The sequence below is a fragment of the Amphibalanus amphitrite genome, unplaced genomic scaffold (assembly GCF_019059575.1).
Source record: "Amphibalanus amphitrite isolate SeventyFive unplaced genomic scaffold, NRLGWU_Aamphi_draft 000513F_arrow, whole genome shotgun sequence".
NCBI classification, from domain to species: Eukaryota; Metazoa; Arthropoda; class Thecostraca; order Balanomorpha; family Balanidae; genus Amphibalanus; species Amphibalanus amphitrite.
The window spans coordinates 336,247-358,093 of NW_024882007.1; the positions used below are offsets into that span (position 1 = coordinate 336,247).

General features: G+C 49.8%; 2 protein-coding genes across 3 annotated transcripts in view; both read left to right on the top strand.

Moving 5' to 3' along the window:
• The window catches only part of LOC122393045 (FH1/FH2 domain-containing protein 3-like), a 98,471-nt gene extending 83,093 nt beyond the window's left edge, over nt 1-15,378 (top strand). For both annotated transcript variants that reach the window (XM_043388626.1, XM_043388627.1), the window contains 7 exons: nt 1,225-1,344; nt 1,702-1,836; nt 9,392-9,609; nt 10,233-10,425; nt 11,270-11,432; nt 12,122-12,262; nt 14,478-15,378. In XM_043388626.1, coding sequence (XP_043244561.1) covers nt 1,225-1,344; nt 1,702-1,836; nt 9,392-9,609; nt 10,233-10,425; nt 11,270-11,432; nt 12,122-12,262; nt 14,478-14,560 — 1,053 coding nt within the window. In that variant the 3' untranslated portion in view covers nt 14,561-15,378. The remainder of the gene's footprint in view (nt 1-1,224; nt 1,345-1,701; nt 1,837-9,391; nt 9,610-10,232; nt 10,426-11,269; nt 11,433-12,121; nt 12,263-14,477) is intronic.
• A 1,349-nt stretch (nt 15,379-16,727) lies between these two features.
• The window catches only part of LOC122393046 (nuclear factor of activated T-cells 5-like), a 43,655-nt gene continuing 38,535 nt past the window's right edge, over nt 16,728-21,847 (top strand). The window contains exons 1-4 of the mRNA XM_043388630.1: nt 16,728-16,876; nt 17,941-18,046; nt 18,429-18,509; nt 20,305-20,408. Coding sequence (XP_043244565.1) covers nt 17,968-18,046; nt 18,429-18,509; nt 20,305-20,408 — 264 coding nt within the window. The 5' untranslated portion in view covers nt 16,728-16,876; nt 17,941-17,967. The remainder of the gene's footprint in view (nt 16,877-17,940; nt 18,047-18,428; nt 18,510-20,304; nt 20,409-21,847) is intronic.

The window sequence follows — 21,847 nt, forward strand, 5'->3', positions numbered from 1 at the left end:
GCCGCCTCCTATCCGCCGAGGGAGTGTCGGTGGCGGATAGGACCGGGCCGGACCGGATTCCGGACAGTGTCGCCCGCCAGCCGACCGCTGCATGGACGGTCAGGCCGCAATGTAAACATCATGATTTGCGGCTTTGAGTAAACAGGGGGCGTATGAACGCGGCCTGGATGGTCATTAGTCATCGACTCATCGGACGTCGGCCAGTGGCCAGCGGCCGATGTTCAACATTGACTGTTTGAACATCGGTCAGCGATTATATTTCATTTGTTTCCTGTCATTGATGGTTGGTGGTCGCACGTCAGCTATCCCTGGCCAGTCTTAAATCCCTGATCAACAATTATATCGTAAATTACTTTCAAGTTACATAATAGATTACATATTAAACTCTGACCGACAGTATCGCTGGTCAGCCACCGGTCATCGGTCACGGACCATTGGTTACTAGTAGGTCACTGGCCATCGACCGCTGGTCATCCCACATAATGGTCACTGGCTGTGTTTCGCAGTGCACATAGTACTTCGAGCTAACACGAAAACATATGACCACTCAGACTAGTCAACAGCCCATGACATCATTTCGACCGGTCACTTACACGGTGAACGACCCATGATGTCTACTCTGACACACATCTAGCCAGGAATGCGCTCTCTCAGGGCTGATGCTCCAAAACATGCTGTGTCGTCCCCCTCCAGCTCCTGTGACCCCTCTGACCTTGCGGTGCTCAGTTGACGGTGACCTCTGTCCTATTAGCGGCGGTGCAGTCTTCTCCCCTCCCGCCAGGGGCTGGGCAATGTTTGTGTCTGCATTGCTCTGTCGTAATCGCTTATGACGTGGGCTGGTGGGGGAGGGAGAAGTTCAGTGACCAGTCTGGGGAAGGGGCTATGCCGGGGGCACTGGGACGGAGGCAGATCGCGGATGTTCCAGGACTCCAATTTTACAGCGGAGCATTGTATAATTTTTAAATCTGTATTAGCGAGGCCGTGTAGAACAAGAAGAAATGGAAGAAACTGAGGATTTAATCGTGTCCTTGTCACAACGACTCCAATATACGCCTTTTTCCCGTTTTAGCCTGTTTCCGATTCATATTTATGTTTATTCTTAGGTACGGACACTTCAGGATAAAATGCGTTTCAGGGGCTCGAAACTAAACATGATACGTTAATCACAGTCGTTCAACCGATCTGGCACCGTTAAAACGCCCCTCTCTTCCCTTTCACCGGCAGGAAGTGGCCGAGCCTCTGATGGACCTCAAGCAGGGCATCGAGCTGCTGACCAAGAACGCCACCTTCAAGTCGATCCTGACGGTGCTGAGGAGCGTCGGGAACTTCCTCAACGGCTCGGAGGTGAGTGGGTGGCCGGGCAGGACATAGAAGGACGGTGGGTGGATGGGCAAGGTATTCCGAGACGATCGGCGCGAGTGTGGTATTAGGACGAAACGTGACCGATCATACGGGACTGGCAGAGGCCGCGGCGGGGACTGGGAGCGAGATATTCGAGGAGGGGGTGGAAGAAAGGAAAATGTTTACTGAGGCTTTTGGCTAGCATGCATTGATTTATAATGTAAAAGTGAAAGATGACAGGTCCCTCGATATCTACGTTGTCTTGTGAAGTGTGGACTATTTTTTTGCATATTTGTAACATATAACCCGTGTAAAAACAGCTACACTAGCACATAGCTGACGCCATGCCATCCTCCGCAGGCGAAGGGATTCAACGTGGACTACCTGGTCAAGGTCCCGGAGGTGAAGGATACGGTGCACAAGCACTCACTGCTGCACCATCTCTGCCACATGGTGATGGAGAAGTACCCCGACTCGTCCGATCTCTACTCAGAGGTGAGAGTCGCGACTCAGACTACGGCTGGAGTTGAGTCAGGTAAGTCTCATTTCGGCTGGAGCTGAGTCGGGTCAGTCAGAACGCCGCGACTGGTGGGGAGTCACCGGAGCTAGACCTCTGGCCCTTACAGGCCAGTGTGGAGTTCTCGGAGGTAAATGTGGGCCCTCAGAGCCCAGTGCGAGGCACCCTAAGTTCAATATTGAGCCTCCAGCGACCGAAGTGGGTTCATCAGAGGCTAGTGCGGGTCCCTCAGAAGAGCCCGGTTCGGGGCCCTCGAAGACCAGTATTGAGCCACAGCTGGGTGTTCCAAGTCTGACCGCAGCTATCGCAAAATCATGCGCGTCAGGTACACAATCAATAAAGCATCCTCCTCTACACTACCCAGTCGATATATACGGCAACTATCGTAAAAAGTAATGATCAAGATAAAGTTATGCGATCATTTATCGAGCGAGCATTGTCACCATCAGTTATTGTGCTTGTGTTTCTGAGGAGGTCGTTCGGTTCCCAAAACAGCTCGTCCTAGCCAATTATCCGTTTACTTGTTATGGTTACCGATTTTATATCAACAATATGTAATTAAATGCCAGTGAATGCAAAAACCAAGGACTTCTTTGTCCAGAAACTCCAAACAATCCTTTCAATTAATTTTGTTGTATGAATGAGACGAAGTAGAGTCAGAAGAAGAACTCGCTGGATTCTGTATGCATGAATTCTGATGTACTCATTCAGTCTATCCCGCTCGCCCGTTCAGTTTGTCTCGTGCCGCCTCTGAGTGGCGTGATATCGATGCCCGCTCGGGACTGAGTGAATTATTCGTGCCGTTTATAGCGGAACACGGCTCACTCGTGCGCCGATTGTGAGTAGCCTCCACCGCGGCAAATCCAGCGCTCTGGCGACGGTTCGGCGCAGTGGAGTAGAAACACGTCTATCAATTCAGCAGCAACGAATATCAGCCTCACAGCAGCATATTTCGGGGTCTTTCGATTTGGCTGAAAATCGGTATACAGGGCCTCCTCGATGCGCTGATTCCGAAAATGTACCTCTTTGGGGTGGTATTTTGCACCGTTAACGAGTTAACGGCCATTTAACATTTTAACGGGAAACGGCGGGGTCTTTCGATTTGGCTGAAAATCGTTATACAGGGCCTTCTCGATGCGCTGATTCCGAAAATGTACCTCTTTGGGATGGTATTTTGCACCGTTAACGAGTTAACGGCCAGTTAACATTTTAACGGGAAACAGCGGGGTCTTTTGATTTAGCTGAAAATCGGTGTACAGGGCCTTCTCGATGCGCTGATTCCGAAAATGTACCTCTTTGGGGTGGTACTTTGCACCGTTAACGAGTTAACGGCCAGTTAACATTTTAACGGGAAACAGCGGGGTCTTTCGATTTGGCTGAAAATCGGTGTACAGGGCCTTCTCGATGCGCTGATTCCGAAAATGTACCTCTTTGGGGTGGTATTTTGCACCGTTAACGAGTAAACGACCAATTAACATTTTAACGGGAAACGGCGGGGTCTTTCGATTTGGCTGAAAATCAGTATACAGGGCCTTCTCGATGCGCTGATTCCGAACATGTACCTCTTTGGGTGGTATTTCGCACCGTTAACGAGTTAATTATCCATTAACATTTAAGCAGCATATATCGATTTCAGCAGCAAATATTTGGGGTCTTTCGATTTGGCTGAAAATCGGTATACAGGGCCTCCTCGATGCGCTGATTCCGAAAATGTACCTCTTTGGGGTGGTATTTTGCACCCTTAACGAGTTAACGGCCATTTAACATTTTAACGGGAAACAGCGGGGTCTTTCGATTTGGCTGAAAATCGGTATACAGGGCCTCCTCGATGCGCTGATTCCGAAAATGTACCTCTTTGGGGTGGTATTTTGCACCGTTAACCCGCGCACCGACGGGGGTCTGCGCCAACTTCGCACCGACGGGGGGGGGGGCGGATGACCGCCCCCCCCCCCTGAGATCTCGAGAACAAAGCAAGATAGCGACAAGCGGTAAACGGCATCGGATACGCACGGACAAGGTCTACAATTTTTACTAAGGTCATTTTCAGGTCAGGTCAAAGATGACGTCACAGGGGTCAAAAAGTCAAAATGGCGGCGCTAGATATTGAGAGAGTTTTTCTCGAATAACTTTCGAATTAGTCAAGATAGGAACAAACTAAGGGCATCATCGTGATCCTCGCGTCAATCCGCATCGAATGATATATATGTTGACCTCGAAAGGTCAAGGTCAAAGGTTGACCTCAGGTCACGTGACCTCGAGGTCATCATGTATATCATTCGATGCGTCTTGACGAGCTGAACACAATGAGACCATCCGCGCGGCTGTATCTTGTTCCTGTACGGAGTTATTGGCAAAAAACCGCTGGTGACCTTTGATGACGTCACATGACCTTACAGCTGCCCAACAGCAAAACAGACCTCAAGGCAGTGAAGGTTGATCGTATATGAAGTCATGTATGGTATATGGGGCCATTCCGACCCGTTTTAGGGGTAAAAACAGGGAGTTGATTTTTCCCCCATTGACTTATAATGGGGAGGTCGCGAAATTGACCTGACCTTAGGTCACCGACATCAAAATTCCGAGATATACAAATTGTAGCTACTAATGACCTAATAACATCCTGCGACTTTCAAAGGCCTCCGACATCTACTGTAGCTCTGGCACGGTGACAAAGTTGCAAAAAAGTGACATGAGGTTGGGTCATTCAAAGTGACCTGGTGACCTGACCTTTAAACTTAGGAGGTTCAAACTTGCACACCATGTGTAAAATTGATGAGAGAATAGTCGTACCAAATTTCGCGGCGCTACGTGCCGCGGTTTTCCCGCTATCCGCGAAAAACCTCAGGGGGGCGGATATCCGCCCCCCCCCCGTCGGTGCGCGGGTTAACGAGGTAACGGCCAGTTAACATTTTAACGGGAAACAGCGGGGTCTTTCGATTTGGCTGAAAATCGGTGTACAGGGCCTTCTAGATGCGCTGCTTCCAAAAATGTACCACTTTGGGGTGGTATTTTGCACCGTTAGCGAGTTAACGGCCAATAAACATTTTTAAGGGAAACGGCGGGGTCTTTCGATTTGGCTGAAAATCAGTATACTGGGCCTCCTCGATGCGCTGATTACGAAAATGTACCTCTTTAGGGTGGTATTTTGCACCGTTAACGAGTTAACGACCAAATAACATTTCAACGGGAAACGGCGCGGTCTTTCGATTTCACTGAAAATCGGTATACAGGGCCTCCTCGATGCGCTGATTTCGAAAATGTGCCTCTATGGGGTGGTATTTTGCACCGTTAACGAGTTAACGAACCGTTACCATTTCAGCAGCATATATCGATTTCAGCAGCAAATTTTTGGGGTCTTTCGATTTGGCTGAAAATCGGTATACAGGGCCTCCTCGATGCGCTGATTCCGAAAATGTACCTCTTTGGGATGGTATTTTACAAAGTTAACGAGTTAACGGCCATTTCACATTTTAACGGGAAACGGCGGGGTCTTTCGATTTGGCTGAAAATCGGTATACAGGGCCTCCTCGATGCGCTAATTCCGAAAATGTACCTCTTTTGGGTGGTATTTTGCACAATTAACGAGTTAACGAACCGTTAACCTTTCAGCAGCATATATCGATTTCTGCAGCAAATTTTCGGGGTCTTTCGATTTGGCTGAAAATCAGTATACTCACTATACAGTGCCTCCTCGATGCGCTGATTTCGAAAATGTACCTCTTTAGGGTGGTATTTTGCACCGTTAACGAGTTAACGGCCATTTAACATTTTAACGGGAAACGGCGGGGTCTATCGATTTGGCTGAAAATCGGTATACAGGGCCTCCTCGATGCGCCGATGCCGAAAATTCACCTCTTTAGGGTGGTATTTTGCACCCTTAACGAGTTAACGAACCGTTAAAATTTGAGCAGCATATATCGATTTCAGCAGAAAATTTTCGGGGTCTTTCGATTTGGCTGAAAATCGGTATACAGTGCCTCCTCGATGCGCTGATTCCGAAAATGTACCTCTTTGGGGTGGTATTTTGCACCGTTAACGAGTTAACGGCCATTTAACATTTTAACGGGAAACGGCGGGGTCTATCGATTTGGCTGAAAATCGGTATACAGGGCCTCCTCGATGCGCTGATGCCGAAAATTTACCTCTTTAGGTTGGTATTTTGCACCGTTAACGAATTAACGAACCGTTAACATTTCAGCAGCATATATCGATTTCAGCAGCAAATTTTTGGGGTCTTTCGATTTGGCTGAAAATCGGTATACAGTGCCTCCTCGATGCGCTGATTCCGAAAATGTAACTTTTTGGGGTGGTATTTTGCACCGTTAATGAGTTAACGGCCATTTAACATTTTAACGGGAAACGGCGGGGTCTTTCGATTTGGCTTAAAATCAATATACAGGGCCTCCTCGATGCGCTGATTCCGAAAATGTGCCTCTTTAGGGTGGTATTTTGCACCGTTAACGAGTTAACGGCCAGTTAATATTTTAACGAGAAACGGCGGGGTCTATGTTAATTGGTCGTTAACTCGTTAACGGTCCAAAATACCACCCCAAAGAGGTATATTTTCGGAATCAGCGCATCGAGAAGGCCCTGGACACCGATTTTCAGCCAAATCGAAAGACCCCGCTTTTTCCCGTTAAAATGTTAACTGGCCGTTAACTCGTTAACGGTGCAAAATACCACCCCAAAGAGGTACATTTTCGGAATCAACGCATCGAGGAGGCAATGTATACCGATTTTCATCCAAATCAAAAGACCCCGCTGTTTCTCGTTAAAATGTTAATTGGTCGTTAACTCGTTAACGGTGCAAAATACCACCCCAAAGAGGTACATTTTCGGAATCAGCGCATCAAGGAGGCCCTGTATACCGATTTTTAGCCAAATCGAAAGACCCCGCCGTTTCCCGTTAAAATGTTAATTGGTCGTTAACTCGTTAACGGTGCAAAATACCACCCAAAAGAGGTACATTTTCGGAATCAGCGCATGCAGGAGGCCCTGTATACCGATTTTCAGCCAAATCGAAAGACCCCTCCGTTTCCCGTTAAAATGTTAATTGGTCGTTAACTCGTTAACGGTGCAAAATACCACCCCAAAGAGGTACAATTTCGGAATCAGCGCATCGAGGCGACCCTGTACACCGATTTTAAGCCAAATCGAAAGACCCCGAAAATTTGCTGCTGAAATCGATATATGCTGCTGAAATGTTAACGGAACATTAACTCGTTAACTCGTTAACGATGCAAAATACCACCTCAAAGAGGCACATTTTCGAAATCAGCGCATCGAGAAGGCCCTGTATACTGATTTTCAGCCAAATCGAAAGACCCCGCCGTTTGACGTTAAAATGTTAATTGGTCGTTAACTCGTTAACAATGCAAAATACCACCCCAAAGAGGTACATTTTCGGAATCAGCGCATCAAGGAAGCCCTGTATACCGATTTTTAGCCAAATTGAAAGACCCCGCTGTTTCCCGTTAAAATGTTGATTGGTCGTTAACTCGTTAACGGTGTAAAATACCACCACAAAGAGGTACATTTTCGGAATCAGCGCATCGAGGAGGCCCTGTATACCGATTTTCAGCCAAATTGAAAGACCCCGCCGTTTCCCGTTAAAATGTTAATTGATCGTTAACTCGTTAACGGTGCAAAATACCACCCCAAGGAGATACATTTTCGGAATCAGCGCATCGAGGAGGCCCTGTATACCGATTTCAAGCCAAATCGAAAGACCCCGAAAATTTTGATGCTGAAATCGATATATGCTGCTGAAATGTTAACGGATCGTTAACTCGTTAACGATGCAAATCACCACCCCAAAGAGGCACATTTTCGAAATCAGTTAACGGTGCAAAATACCACCCCAAAGAGGTACATTCTCGGAATCAGCGCATCAAGGAGGCCCTGTATACCGATTTTTAGCCAAATCGAAAGACCCCGCTGTTTCCCGTTAAAATGTTAACTGGCCGTTAACTCGTTAACGGTGCGAAATACCACCCCAAAGAGGTACATTTTCGGAATCAGCGCATCGAGGAGGCCCTGTATACCGATTTTCAGCCAAATCGGAAGACCCCGCTGTTTCCCGTTAAAATGTTAATTGGTCGTTAACTCGTTAACGGTGCAAAATACCACCCCAAAGAGGTACATTTTCGGAATCAGCGCATCGAGGAGGCACTGTATACCGATTTTCAGCCAAATCGAAAGACCCCAAAAATTTGCTGCTGAAATCGATATATGCTGCTTAAATGTTAATGGATAATTAACTCGTTAACGGTGCGAAATACCACCCAAAGAGGTACATGTTCGGAATCAGCGCATCGAGAAGGCCCTGTATACTGATTTTCAGCCAAATCGAAAGACCCCGCCGTTTCCCGTTAAAATGTTAATTGGTCGTTTACTCGTTAACGGTGCAAAATACCACCCCAAAGAGGTACATTTTCGGAATCAGCGCATCGAGAAGGCCCTGTACACCGATTTTCAGCCAAATCGAAAGACCCCGCTGTTTCCCGTTAAAATGTTAACTGGCCGTTAACTCGTTAACGGTGCAAAGTACCACCCCAAAGAGGTACATTTTCGGAATCAGCGCATCGAGAAGGCCCTGTACACCGATTTTCAGCTAAATCAAAAGACCCCGCTGTTTCCCGTTAAAATGTTAACTGGCCGTTAACTCGTTAACGGTGCAAAATACCATCCCAAAGAGGTACATTTTCGGAATCAGCGCATCGAGAAGGCCCTGTATAACGATTTTCAGCCAAATCGAAAGACCCCGCCGTTTCCCGTTAAAATGTTAAATGGCCGTTAACTCGTTAACGGTGCAAAATACCACCCCAAAGAGGTACATTTTCGGAATCAGCGCATCGAGGAGGCCCTGTATACCGATTTTCAGCCAAATCGAAAGACCCCGAAATATGCTGCTGTGAGGCTGATATTCGTTGCTGCTGAATTGATAGACGTAGTAGAAACCCAGCTTCACGACTAACCGCCTCAAACGGGATTTGAGCCGCCGGAGGTGATTAGACGTGGCACGGTGCGTTGAGCGCAGCCCGACCCGCTCTGTTACCAGGCGTGTGTTTTGCACAGTACCGCGGCGGCCGGGTCGGGTCGGGTCGGCGGCGCTGGCAGCGCTCTGGCGCCGGTGGATGGCTGCATACTTGGACATGTTGTCGGCTGTTTATGGTATGGATAAACAGCGGGCGGCGAGATGAGGCGACCGTTGGCGTCTGTTTGGCCCCTCTCTGCAGGTCTCGGGGGTGTGCGGCAAATTCACGATAATGAAGCAGTCTGGTATTTACCAACTGAGACCAGTGCATCCTACGTCGTTAGGTCCCCTGAAATGATATGGCTCTTTATTTAAAGTGCAATGTTTTATTGCAAGGGACTAAAATATATCAGACGTTGATATAATAATCATCATCATGATTAGCAATTAGCATCATCATTCATTATCATCGCCATACTATCTTCATAGTCATGCCACAGCGCCAACCCCTCACCCCTCGTCTGACCGCCCCCTCCCCCCTGTCCGCGACATCCCAGGTCGGCCCGGTCACTCGCGCCTCTCGTATCGACTTCGACGATCTGGAGGCGACCATTCGACGGATGGAGAGCGAGTGCAAGGCGTCGTGGGACCACCTAAAGGTGATCGCCAAGCACGACGGGCCGACGCCGATGCGACAGAAGATGTCGGAGTTTCTGGCCGACTCGGCGGAGAGGATCATTGTGCTCGGCATCATCCACCGACGGGTTAATAACAGGTGGGTTTTGGGAGGATGAGAGAGGGGCAGGACACATCACACAGCGGGGTTAGCCAGGTATATGGAAGCCGGCACAGGAGATGGGCAGGGATTGGAAGGAGAGTGGGGTAGACCGTAGAAAGCTATGCGAGAGGAGCGGAAAATGAGATAAAAGGGGCCTCCTTTTCATGTATACGGGAAACAATGTGGTAGGCGTTTGCTTATGGCTGATCACCTGCAGGGCTGTGTTCGTGTTGGCAGACTTTGTCTAAACACGGAACGTCAGGTTTAGCTGCACATTATTACAGCCAGCGGTATGTTTTAATTTCGATCATCGTTGACTTTATGAAATAAGTTACTTGCAGGCTTTGTCCGTATAACTGTTCACTATTCATTACTTCATGCAAGCTCTTAACTCTTAGTGTGCCGTTTAGCTAATCAGGTGTTGTGTTGCTACCCAGATCTTTTGCCTAATTAAGACAATTTACACTTTGGTCTGAAGTTCAGCTCGAGCCCGCTCTGCAGTTTGCATCGCTCACCCTGAGGGTAGACACGGACGGCTGGGAGTCTCCCCACCTGTTGTCTCACCCTCTCTCCCTCCACTCTCCCTCCCTCACTCACCCGAGCCTCCACCCCTCTGCCAGGTTCTGCAAGTTCCTCTCGTGGCTGGGCGTGGCCCCTCACCAGCTCCGCGACACCAAGCCGCACCACTTCTGTAAGGTGGTGTCCGAGTTTGCGCTCGAGTACCGCACCACTCGCGAGCGCGTCCTCCAACAGCTCGAGAAGAAGGCTAACCACCGCGAGAGGAACAAGACCAGAGGAAAGATGATCACCGATGTGAGTGGCACGGGCGGGGAAAAGGTCGAAAGGATGGGGGTGAGGTTCCAAGGATGAAGGACCAGGGGTGAATGGAGAGGTAGGTGAGATAAGGTCATTGTTGGCAAACTCTTAAGTAGGTACGTCACTAAGCAGCACACAGGACTTTGCCCACCGGTCTCTGCTCTACCTCATTTAGTATGGCTTGCTCCGGTCAGTTTTATCTGCCAAATTTAGTACCGTTCATACACCTCTTCCCCGAATTTCATCAGCTTCATTGTGCTGCAGTCATGGCGCTCGACCTCATTACCTTATTAATACCGCATCGATAACACATTTATGAATTAATTCCCGGAAGCCGTACAACTCGTTGCCAATGACGTTGGTAGCGTACCGTACGACCTTCGCACCGGGAGAGAGGGGCTCATGGTCACACCTCTGCGACCTTTGTACCGTAGTGGCGAGGTGGGCACCCACACTCCCACGGTGCAATGTGTGGACCCCACCGGGGGAGGGGCTCAGCTGGCGTCCTCCCATCGCATAACACGGCTGCGGGAGAGAGGGAGGGGCGAGGGGTGTGGCACTGGCCTGTTGGTGGGTCAGCTACCGGGGATCTCTGTATGAATGGGCTAGGTCGAGTTTTGCTTGGTTTTGCATCGCTGAAACCGCTATGTTTGACACCGTTCTAAAATTCGAGTCGCACGTTTCGAGAGCTAAAAATTGCACCGGTAGAATCCGAATAAAAATTCTTGACTTTTTTAATCGACTTTATGATGGAGTCTCGTAGCTGACTACTGACTAGCCGGATTAAAGCTCAAACCCTCCTACTGATCCCCATCTGACTCCCCCCCCCCCTGGCCCTCAGACGGGTCAGGCGTACGACCCTGCGGGCCGGTCGAGCTCCAACCGTCGGTACCGGACCAAGGAGGAGAAGGCAGACGAAGACCTGAAGCAGCTGCTCGGCACCAGCGACGTGTCCGATACAGAGACTCTGAGGCGCTCCATGCACTGGAGGCGGAAACGGGAAAGTGAGTCGAATAGCGTCAGTGGCGGTCAGAATCAGAATCGGTTAAGAAGTCGGAATCAGTCAGAGTGAGACTCATGACAGAGTCAGAGGGGTGGTCAGTACAGCAGATGCCTCTTGTGGGTCGTGTGCTGTTGTCATTAGATACTGTTCAGGGGATATAGTGCAGCTGTACTTGATATGGGAACGGTATATAGTGCACCTGTTCTTAGTACGTCAACACAACACGTGCAGTGACGTCACACGATTTCTGAACACGATGTCTAAAACTGGGTGCGGCGAGGGCTCACTCAGATGTAAGTTAGTGTTTACTTCATTTCTGTTTTCCGTCACAGGCTGTGTGTTTGACGTTTAAATCCCTTATGGCCACATAAAAAGCGTACATATTTATCGATCTCGCTGAATCCGGGCTCATACTCGTACATGCGTCGCTTCAGTGAAGAGTGAAGACTATAAAACAACCCTGAATTATCTATGTAACTATTATGTGATATAAACTGTTCTTGACCTGCATTGTATTTAACGTAATATAAAATCGTCCAAATAATCAGCACCCAAGTGAGCTGACTTTTATGCAACCATAACTAAAGGAGCAGGTGGAAAAATGTTAAAACGCTTAGTCCAGTGACAGTCAAACATGCTGGAAACTCCTTCGATGTTCTGACGTGTGATGTACGTTCTGCACTTCTGCAGGTAAGGGCAGCCACAACGACTCGCTGACTGACGGCGATGAGATCCTCGAGTCGCTGGTGAAGTCGGCCACGCGCGGTCCAACCACCCGCTCCACACCCAGGGAGAGACGAAGGACGTCCCGTAATGCTGATAGAAAGTCGCGTAAGTAGCCGAGGGGGATTGGAAAAGTGGGGACTAAGTGGGGAGGAAGAGGTATCGTAAGGCAAGGTAGAGCCAGTCAGGTAAAACCCGTTAATCGTTATGCTTTATGGGTCCGTTCTTGAACGCGATGGCTCGTCTTCATTTTCATAGCCGATCACATCCGCGGTATATGTACTTGTCCGAAAATGCAGTGCGTGAGCCTATCAATGATGTAAGTTCTGAGAGCAGATTGAAGCATGTAGAACGTTTGCTTGTTTGCCCCCGTGCGACGCTGAAATCCCTTTCTCCGCTAAATAAGTGCGCGTGTTTCAATGATCCCTCTGCCCACCCCCAGTCAAACGATCTCGCACGAGGGAGGACAGTACAATGATAATGGAGGAGTGAGAGCCGCCGACCGGGGGCGGTAGGTCGGCGCTTTGACCCGAGTGACCCCGCAGAGTGACCTGACCTCGAGTGTCCTCAGTGTGCCGCGTGTCCTGGTTTGCAGTGACCCTGACCCCTGTGACTGACCCGGGTGTAGTTGTAAAGTTGTGACGTGAAGTTACTTCAGCGTTGTAAAATTCTAGTTCGATGCATCCCTGACCTGAGACCAGATTAAATTTGTGCTAAGCTCTCGAATTCCTTTGGTGCCATCATGACCCGTGTAGAATAGAGATTTTAGTGAAGCCCTAACCTTGATTTAGGAGGTCTTTGATCTTGCGTAGACCTCCAGAATCCAGAGTGACCATCCCTTCATATTAACACGTGACCCTGCGTACTTAGCAAACTCTCTTTGTGTGACCTTATATGACCGGAGTGACCTGTGAGACCCAATGTGACCGTGTGACATTTGTAGCCCTTTGCGACCCTATATGACCTGTGTAATCTAGATGGACCCTTGTGACTCTTTATGACCCTGAGTGACCCAGCGCGCCCGTGGCTGACCCACTCGCTGCTAGTGTGTCTGTGTGTGTGCCGTGAAGCTGCCTCACTGTACTATATACAGTCCGCACTGTTTGTGCAGCTATGTGACTAGTTACAGGCTGGCTGACGCAGCTCCCCAGCTCAGCTCTGCCGTACTGACAGCTTACCCAGCCTTTCAGCACTGAGCTCATTGGCTGCCACCACTAAACCGATCAGCCATAAACGGATATGACGCTCGCTCTGATCTGATCAACTGAAATGTCAATAATAAACAGTGAACGTGTAACTTAATCCATGCAGAGTGATTTGTTCAGTTCATTATCAAGGTCTGAATGAGCAGTAATTGATAAATACCAGCTACAGATCTGCATCTGTCGTATTTCCGATATCTGGGGAGGTCTCAGCTCGGCGGTGTGGCGTCCCCGCAGCCTCAGCACCAGACTGTAATGTGATCATACGGTGCATTCGTGACCCGTACGGGTGACACCCTGACACCGGCTGCCGAACAATGGGTCCCCGCCTGGTGTAGGGTTGACCGGGTCATACAATAGACGGGGGGGGCGGCGGAATCATGTGACTATCACTCGTGGGTGCGCCGCAGTATGTCCGGTGAAAAGGAGGCGTGCTCTCTGATTTCAGATGCTATTCAATACGTTGTTTCGTGTTTATTTCCTGGGAGGTGAACTAGGAGACATACCGTCAGCAGTATCTCAGATTGACAGGCTGACAGTTACGATTGCCGGTGATGTTTAGACTTCGTGGTATGAGCTCGTATGAACCGGAAGCTACAACGATCGTGACACTTATTACGAAGTTCCGACATTGGTCCCGTCCCTCTCACAGACCACTACGTTACGAGAATACGGCGAAAACTGACCGAAGGTTCCGAGTTTCGAGCGTTTCGAGCATAAGGGTCTCAATACCTGCACGCCGAAACTGACACCTAAATCTCCGGAGGATGGTCCCCTGATAAATTAAGGGTTAACTTTAAATTGAACCTAACCCTCTCGGTTTTCCAGTTATCAATCGACAAAGCTGGATTTGGTAGAACTGGCTGCTTTTTACCAACTGGGGTATGAGTTGTGCCGATAACTCAATAAAACACCTAACAAATTTTGTGACCTTTTGTAATTGTGAGTGCTTTTCACCACATTTAAATGCCCACCAACCTGCAATGTCCAGACCAAAGGGCTGCTTTAGTTGACAGTGGCCTACCCCACTGCACCGCCCTTTTCCCCGTTCTCCCCGGAACACAGCCGTGTGCCCACTGTTAGTATCGTGTCTGACACCGATCTCCCACCCCGCGTTACAGTGCGGAGAACGCTGAAGAACGGCCTCAGCGAAGAAGAGCAGCACTACCTGCTGACTCTGGCTGCTCAGGTGCAGCAGTGCTGAGCTGAGCTGAGCTGAGCTGAGCTGGGTTAGACTGGACTGACGGATGCCACCGGTGGCTCTCCTCCCCACACCGCGCCGTAACCTCACTGCCTGAGTCATGTCCATGTAGTCGCCGCCGCGCCGTGAGATATGTGAGAGGGTGAGAGCGCCGGTACCGAGCCGTTCCGACGGTGAGAGGGGCTGACTGTCCCTCAGTGGCGTCTCGAGCTCCCATCGGCGTCCGACAGTGCCTACCGCGCCCCGGCCTCCCAGCGCTGGGTGGTGTGGCTCTCTAGTCTGTGGCCGTATCGGCTGCATTGCCTGAGCCCTGTGTGGAGTCACGGTACACAGGCTGACCATGCTCGTCCGCAAACGTCGGCGGCGCCGGTGCCGCGTGCCTTCGCAGAACGGCCGTCTCTCGGGACGGGGACGCTAGGTGACCACGGCCAGTGGGCGACCCGAAGGCGCGTCCCGTGCGGCGAGGGCGTATTTGTCGGCCATGTATGTTCGCCGCGGGGCGTGATCTGCGCGCCAGTTATGAGCGTTTGGCGCGGTTTTTGTACGGTATCGTGACGTTAGTCGTTATGTCGGCGCGCGGTGACCCCGCGTCGGTCGGATTTCGGTGAGGACGGACCGCGTCCGGAGCACGCGGGTGTCTGTATATACTTTATGCATACATCCATAGACGTGCGGTCGTGTGTGTATGTGTGTGTGTGTGTGTGTGCGGGTGGCGCGTGTGTGTTAACTGTGATGTCGGGGCGCGTGACTGTGATACCTCTTTGCAATGCGCGCGAACACAGGCCTACACGGCCCAAATACACTGAACTGTGTCTCATCGAGATGGGCTAGTGTTTGTCGTTGGTGAATAAGAGGAGAAGAAATAGTTACTGAGTGAGTTTGTTGATGGCTAGATATGGATGTCAGGGGCTTCAATTGTCATCGACTCTTCCCTTTCCTGATTATCACGATCCCTCGAACTCGGAAACGTCACTTGCCACTTGCACTACAGTGGGTCCCAGAATCCAGATGGAGTGAGGGCAGTTGTGACCGTCCTCACTAACTACACTGTGAAGTGTGAACAATAGAAAATTTGAAATCAGGAAGTTCAAAATCTCACCGAGACGGCCATGTCAAAGCATTCGGCAAACAGATAGCCGTTCGAGTAAAAACGTCCTGAATTCACCCGTCCCGTGGCTAGCGGCGGTAGTGACGGCCATTGCAGAAATCCAGGCGTCGGAAGCAATGGTTTCTGTCCTAGCAGGATTACGTCCCGAGTCTGACCTTAGACATAGACTGAACTTTGTACCCTCGTTACATAATACAATGGTCGGTTCCCCAGCACTGGAGTCTTGACACGAGATGAGAGATATCTGACACTGAATCTTCGTAATGAAAACCACGACATCCTTCAGGAATCATATGCTTATTTATAACGTAGATAAAAGGCTTGACGTAATTGGTTGATGTTACTACGTGCCTACTAGCAAGGAGAACATAGAGCTCGAGATCATGACCCCTAAAAACCTCGAGAGTACATTATTTGATCAGCGATTAAATCAAGGCCTCAAGCTACGTTATAGCTACAAGTACACACCTTATAAGCCAGCCACGAGCCAGGCTAGGTCAGCTCACTGTCGGATCCCTGCGCCTCGCTTAAGAATTTTATTTTGCGAACTTTTTCTCTCCGGCCTCCGCGACCAACAGCTTCTCGCCTAAATTACAGACCACTGACACTCGTTGGCTCGGTCACTATGTGGCACAAGAGCGAATCAGTTTACGAAAATCAGTTTCCGACTCGGCGTCACGAAGGCTGGCTGATTGTTCGGCCGTATCTGGTGGCACCAGACTGCAACCGCACATTCTTTTTTTGCGCATTCGCACATCTGTCCACCGTCTGGTATTCTCGCTACAGGAGCCGGGAGGATTCCGTGATTCGTGAGTTGAAAAGTAGCTGCTCTAAAAGTCAAAGTACAAGTAGGTACTCGTGTAGGCACTTCAATACGGGCAAAAAAAAGTTTGAGCATACAAATTGATTAAATAATAAGAAATTTAGCGTTTTTCGTATGAAAATATTTTATTTTTTTGTATGGAACAGAGACAAACTTGGGGAAACACTTGTCCTTTCTACAAGTACCAGTACTTACTCACAGTTCTAGCGGTGCTCAGAAGATGCTGTCCATCACTACGTTAGTTTTGATCGAGAGGTTGTGGAGTGCGGTATATGAAAGTACTCTCTCCGATTGTGAGTCGTTTCAACTGAAGTCACGCATCCACTAGCTTCATTTTATCCAATTCTGAACTGCGAGGAAGAGCTTATCAAGATTTCGTTCAACAAAGGTATTGTTCGTGGCTTGTTAATCTCTTTCTTTGCTGTTTTGCAGCTAATACAAACATTGCGCACCCATGACAAGCTTCTCATCCCATCTTTCTGGCTATTTTTAACGATTATGTGCTGTCACCCTCATTTTAAATAGCAATTTACATTTAACTGATGATACAATATGATACCATAAAAGTCATAGCATTAAAGTGGCATTGGCAGGAAAATGCCAACAAGATTTGTTATGAAGACGTATTTGACTGATGATTAGGATTGTTCTAAATGTCCCTATTTTCCTTGCACTTCAGTATTAAGATAGTCTGTACAATTTCGCCCAAATCTGGAAAATTGATCATTTAGAATATTGGATTAATTAGTTTCTAGCTTGGGATTCAGCTTGTGTAATTGTGTAAAATGGCAATTAATAAACCTTAGGTACCTTACCTCTGGTGTACGTAGTATTTGGAGGCCTGTGTTGGTTTAGGCCTGTTGGACCGATTCTCCACTGTATGTACTTGGCATTTGCTCATGTAATCGGTGTTGATCATCAAATGTTTCCCAATGTACCTATAGTTTCACTTTCCTGGTCATGGCACCTATAATTATGATAAGGCTATGCAAATAAAAAATATATTGTACACAATTTTAATGTATCAAAGCTACAATAAAAATGTTTTTATTTGTAATAATCAGATGTGAACCATCAAATTATGCTATGGTTATTGTTTCCTAGTTAATTTGAATTATTTTAGAACACCATTTTATTAAATGGCCTGGTGTAATGAATATTCAGCTATAAGCAAATCATCATACTGCCTTGCAAAGGCAAACACAATTGTGTTAGGTCGGAGGTCATTACGTCAGGCCAGAGGTCACCCGAATGTAAATGTTTTTGCCTTTGCACGGCAGCATACAGGAGATCTTTCCTTAATAACAATTAACTTAGCATCAACATTACATTGGCATGTCTTCTCTTTTCCCTACAGTAGGTCCAACTAGGACTTTCTTTGCTAACTTATATTTTTCTGATTATTTATGACTAGATGAGTGATCAAAAACACATATTTCCCTGCATCCACAGATATTGTCCAAGAGGGAGCCATCCAGCATGCTGGTGGACCACTTGGCAATGGAAGAGACACAGCAAACTATGTTGTCCCGACCAGGTCGCAAGAGGCGTGCACGGGGTAAGTGCTGGACTGTCGTACTGTTCACTGTGCTGTACAGTTACTGGGCTGTAAACTGGCTGACTTTGTTACTTCATTGTGCTCATATTCTGTGGAAGAGATGGTTGTAGCCTGAAGGCATAGTATTTTTGTTTTTGTTATTTAGTAGGTGTTGCATTTGAAGTTGCATCATATGATACTACTGATCTTTATTGACTATTGAGGTAAAACAGAAATTCTTCATGTTTACCTAGGCAGGTCCATTTCATTTTTGTGTGTGGATTGGCTGGATTTAGATTCAAGTGTTTGGTGATTGCTGCATGTTAAATCCATTCACTCAGTTGTGCTTCTCTCAATGTACCCTAAGGTTGATTAACTGACTTGTGTTGTCACTGGGTTTCAGTGAGCGACATTTCCGGCGCGGTGGAGCGTACCAAAGCGCCGCGGCGTCAGCCAGTGCCGCCGGCGCAGCGTATTACCAAGCGTGAGTACTCAACCCTCCACGTTATCCGTCTCGGGCCAGCATCGGGCTCAGTGCACTTCCTCTCTTGGGACGCTGTCGGCCCTGCTTATTATGTCCCACGCTCCACAGTCGTAGCGGTGACGTCTGCGATATTTATGTACTGTTTGTCTGCACCGGTCTCTGGTGATGTTACCGGCGGATCGCCTCCGGAGATGATCCGGAATGTGTTTGTCACGTGCCACATCTCCGGGATGGCTGTGTGTCACCAGTAACGCCTGTTTATGTGTCGCGAGCTCGGAGCGCCCAAGGCCCGAAAAGTACCGCCGGGTGTGCAGTGCGCCGTGGCCGTGGGTCTCGCTCGCGCACGACTTGCGGCAAGTGGCTGTGGTCAGGAGAGGCAGCTGCTGGGACCGGTTTTGTTCTGGAACGTGATATTTTGTCCTTTTGCCCTTGTTTATTTTATGTCTTGATTATTTATTTGTTGAACACTCACTGCTGGCGTCGTAGAGAAACACGAAAAACTTGTTTGCAGGGGCCAGATTGCGAGTTTCGCAGAATGCAGTCATCAGCTAACCACATTGCGTTTGTGTTGCAGCATGCAACTTTTTATAATCCCTCCAAAACTTGGGCCTCATATTATGTCATGTGAAGAATTGCGTCGTAGTTGAGTCATGTAAAGACTTTGCGTTACTTTCAGTTATATATGATATCATTTGTATGTAATGCAGTAGGTAATAGTCTGCGGATTATGATCGGTATTTCATTCATTGCGCGCCAATGTCGTCATTTGTCTGATCATCACCAAGTCGTCTGGTTTCATCTGATGTCCTGTCTTGTGGCTGTGGCAAGCTATAACGTAATGTCTTCCAATGACGTTTTCCGTTGAAACCTGCTCCGTAACTAGGTAGTGTTTCCAACAGGGATGCGGAGCCGGAGCCGGAGTCGGAGCCGGAGCCGCCGGAGCCGGCATATTTTGCCCGGAGCCGGAGCCGGAGCCGTGAAACAATATAGCCCGGAGCCGGAGCCGGAGCCGGAGCCGCCAAAAAAGGGGGCGACTCCGGCTCCTTTTTATTTTTTGAAGAGGAAAAAAATAATTGACCTAGTTCGGTTTGACAGTACAAGGCAGTAAAATATATGGTACTTACGTCATGGGCCATCAAGTGAATGAAAAAATCCGAATATCCCCAGTATTCCACAGTACGCAAACAACTTCCTGTTTGCTCTTCCCCCCCCCCCCCCACGTCTACTGCATCCCCAGAACATGAGGACCAGTCATCAGGTGACGGCCATTGTTTTCAAACCAGTGCAGTGGACTGCGACTCCCAGCACCGTCTCATCCCACACACCCCCCACCCCTCACCCCCCAATGCAGCCGAGACGGGTGTCAGCTTACGATGGTTCACTGAACTCCGATTCGCGGCGACTGCGTTTCCAATGCCATCGCTTCCTAGCCCTTTGTTCTGCCGGTTCTCTCCGAGGTGCGTTTGCGCGGGGACGCGGTGAGCCGGTCATGGCAAAGAGTAACGCGTATAACCAATCCAATTTTTCTTCCACCCGTATTTAATTGATTGCATAGGGGATGTACTGAGTCGGAGCCGGAGCCGCCGGAGCCGGAGCCGCCGGAGCCGGACCATTTTACTCGGAGCCGGAGCCGGAGCCGGAGCCGCCATAACATTTCACCCGGAGCCGGAGCCGGAGCTGGAGCCGATTTTTTTCTCCGGAGCCGGAGCCGGAGCCGGAGCCGTCTGAAATTTCCACGGCTCCGCATCCCTGGTTTCCAAGTCTTTGACCTGCCCTCTTTCCCTACCTTCCGCAGCCGAGCCCGACGAGGACTCGGGCCTTGGTTTTGACGACCCTCACGAGGCGACGGCGCGCGCTGCGGACACGGCGCACCTGCTCCGAGCCGGCCTGGTCGGATCGGTGAGTACCCGGCTATGGTGGTGGGCTTAGTGAGGAGAGGTGGCATGTCCAGCGTCAAGGCTTGTCTTGCGGCGTAGCAGCTGACACGATCTCTAAGGCTCTTGAGTGAGATCACAACATTCAGCGATTGGACCCCGGTCGACCGGTGGCACCAGAACTTGTGTTGCTCCTTGCTTGACTGTTTCATGTGTTTGCCGCGCCTTTTATTATGTCCTGCCGTATAGTACCGTAGTGTGTTGTAGCGTATCGAGTACTTAGCACTCGGTAGTCAGGAGGAGGCTACTCTGAGGGTATTTTAGCACTCTGTTCACTCATTGTGAATAGGCGCGCCGCTCCCTCACTAATTGGCCGATAGCTGTGGTGTGCCGTTCCCAGAGTACGCCGCGGGCCGGCCGCGGGTACTACCGAGCTCCCACGGGCCACGAACCATCGTACTACCGCAATACCACGGCTGGCGTGTCTAGCCGCCCTGTGAACGCCCACCGATTTGCATATGCTCGCCGCGGTAGGGTGAGACAAACCTCTCAACCGCCGCGTTAATGAGACGTTCATGAGCGGGTAGGCGCGGAACGGCTTCTAATACAGCCGCAGGAGCGTATTGCCGCGGCTGAATACTCAAACATTGGTTTATTTGCCGAGTGGTACGGTGGTTAAGTGAGTTATGGCTTCCGCCCGTGCCTGGTCTCGATACAGAGCGGTGAGATATTTGAGGCCTCCGAGGCGCTCTGTTCTAGAGCGCTCTCATCAGTGGTATGCGGGCACCTAGCCGCCCACAGCCCGTCGACGTATGGCCGGCCGTATACACCAGATCCGGGCTGTGTCCGGCCTGGTCGATGACACCCCGCGCGGCCGGTTATGGCTGGCTCGGATCGGGCGCCCACACCGGCTCATTGCTATCGCACCATCTGTGTGAGCGCGGCTCCGACCGGTTCGCCAAAGGTAGCTCACCGCGCGGCGGCTCCGAGCATATGCCTCGGTGGTTTCATTAATGCTGTCACCGCTCACTGGTCGGCTGCAGCGCTACGCTGCTGTGCGGCTCTCTCAGCCAGCCCCCGCCGGCTCAGTGGAGCTGATGTGATGGGCAGTTTCACCGTCCCTGGCTAACCGGCCAGCGCGACGGTGGCTGGGAGATGGCTGACAGCAGGTGCTCACATAGAAGAAGCGAATCTCCTAGTATGACTCTCCTGAGGCAGGGGCTGGGATGTCCCGAGCTAACCTGCTCTGTCACGGCGCTCAGCGACAGCCTCTCTCTAAAAACTCTGCCCGGAGCGGCGGTGTAAAAAAGTGACGCGGACCGATTGGGTCGACACTGGCCCGGGGGCAGGGCCTCTGTTGTGGGGGCGCGACACGCGTCGCGGTCAGGCTGGCCGCGCGGTGCCGCCACACCCCCGGCAGGGGCGGCGTCAGGGTGGAGGGTTGTGGGGCGCAAGGGTTGGCAC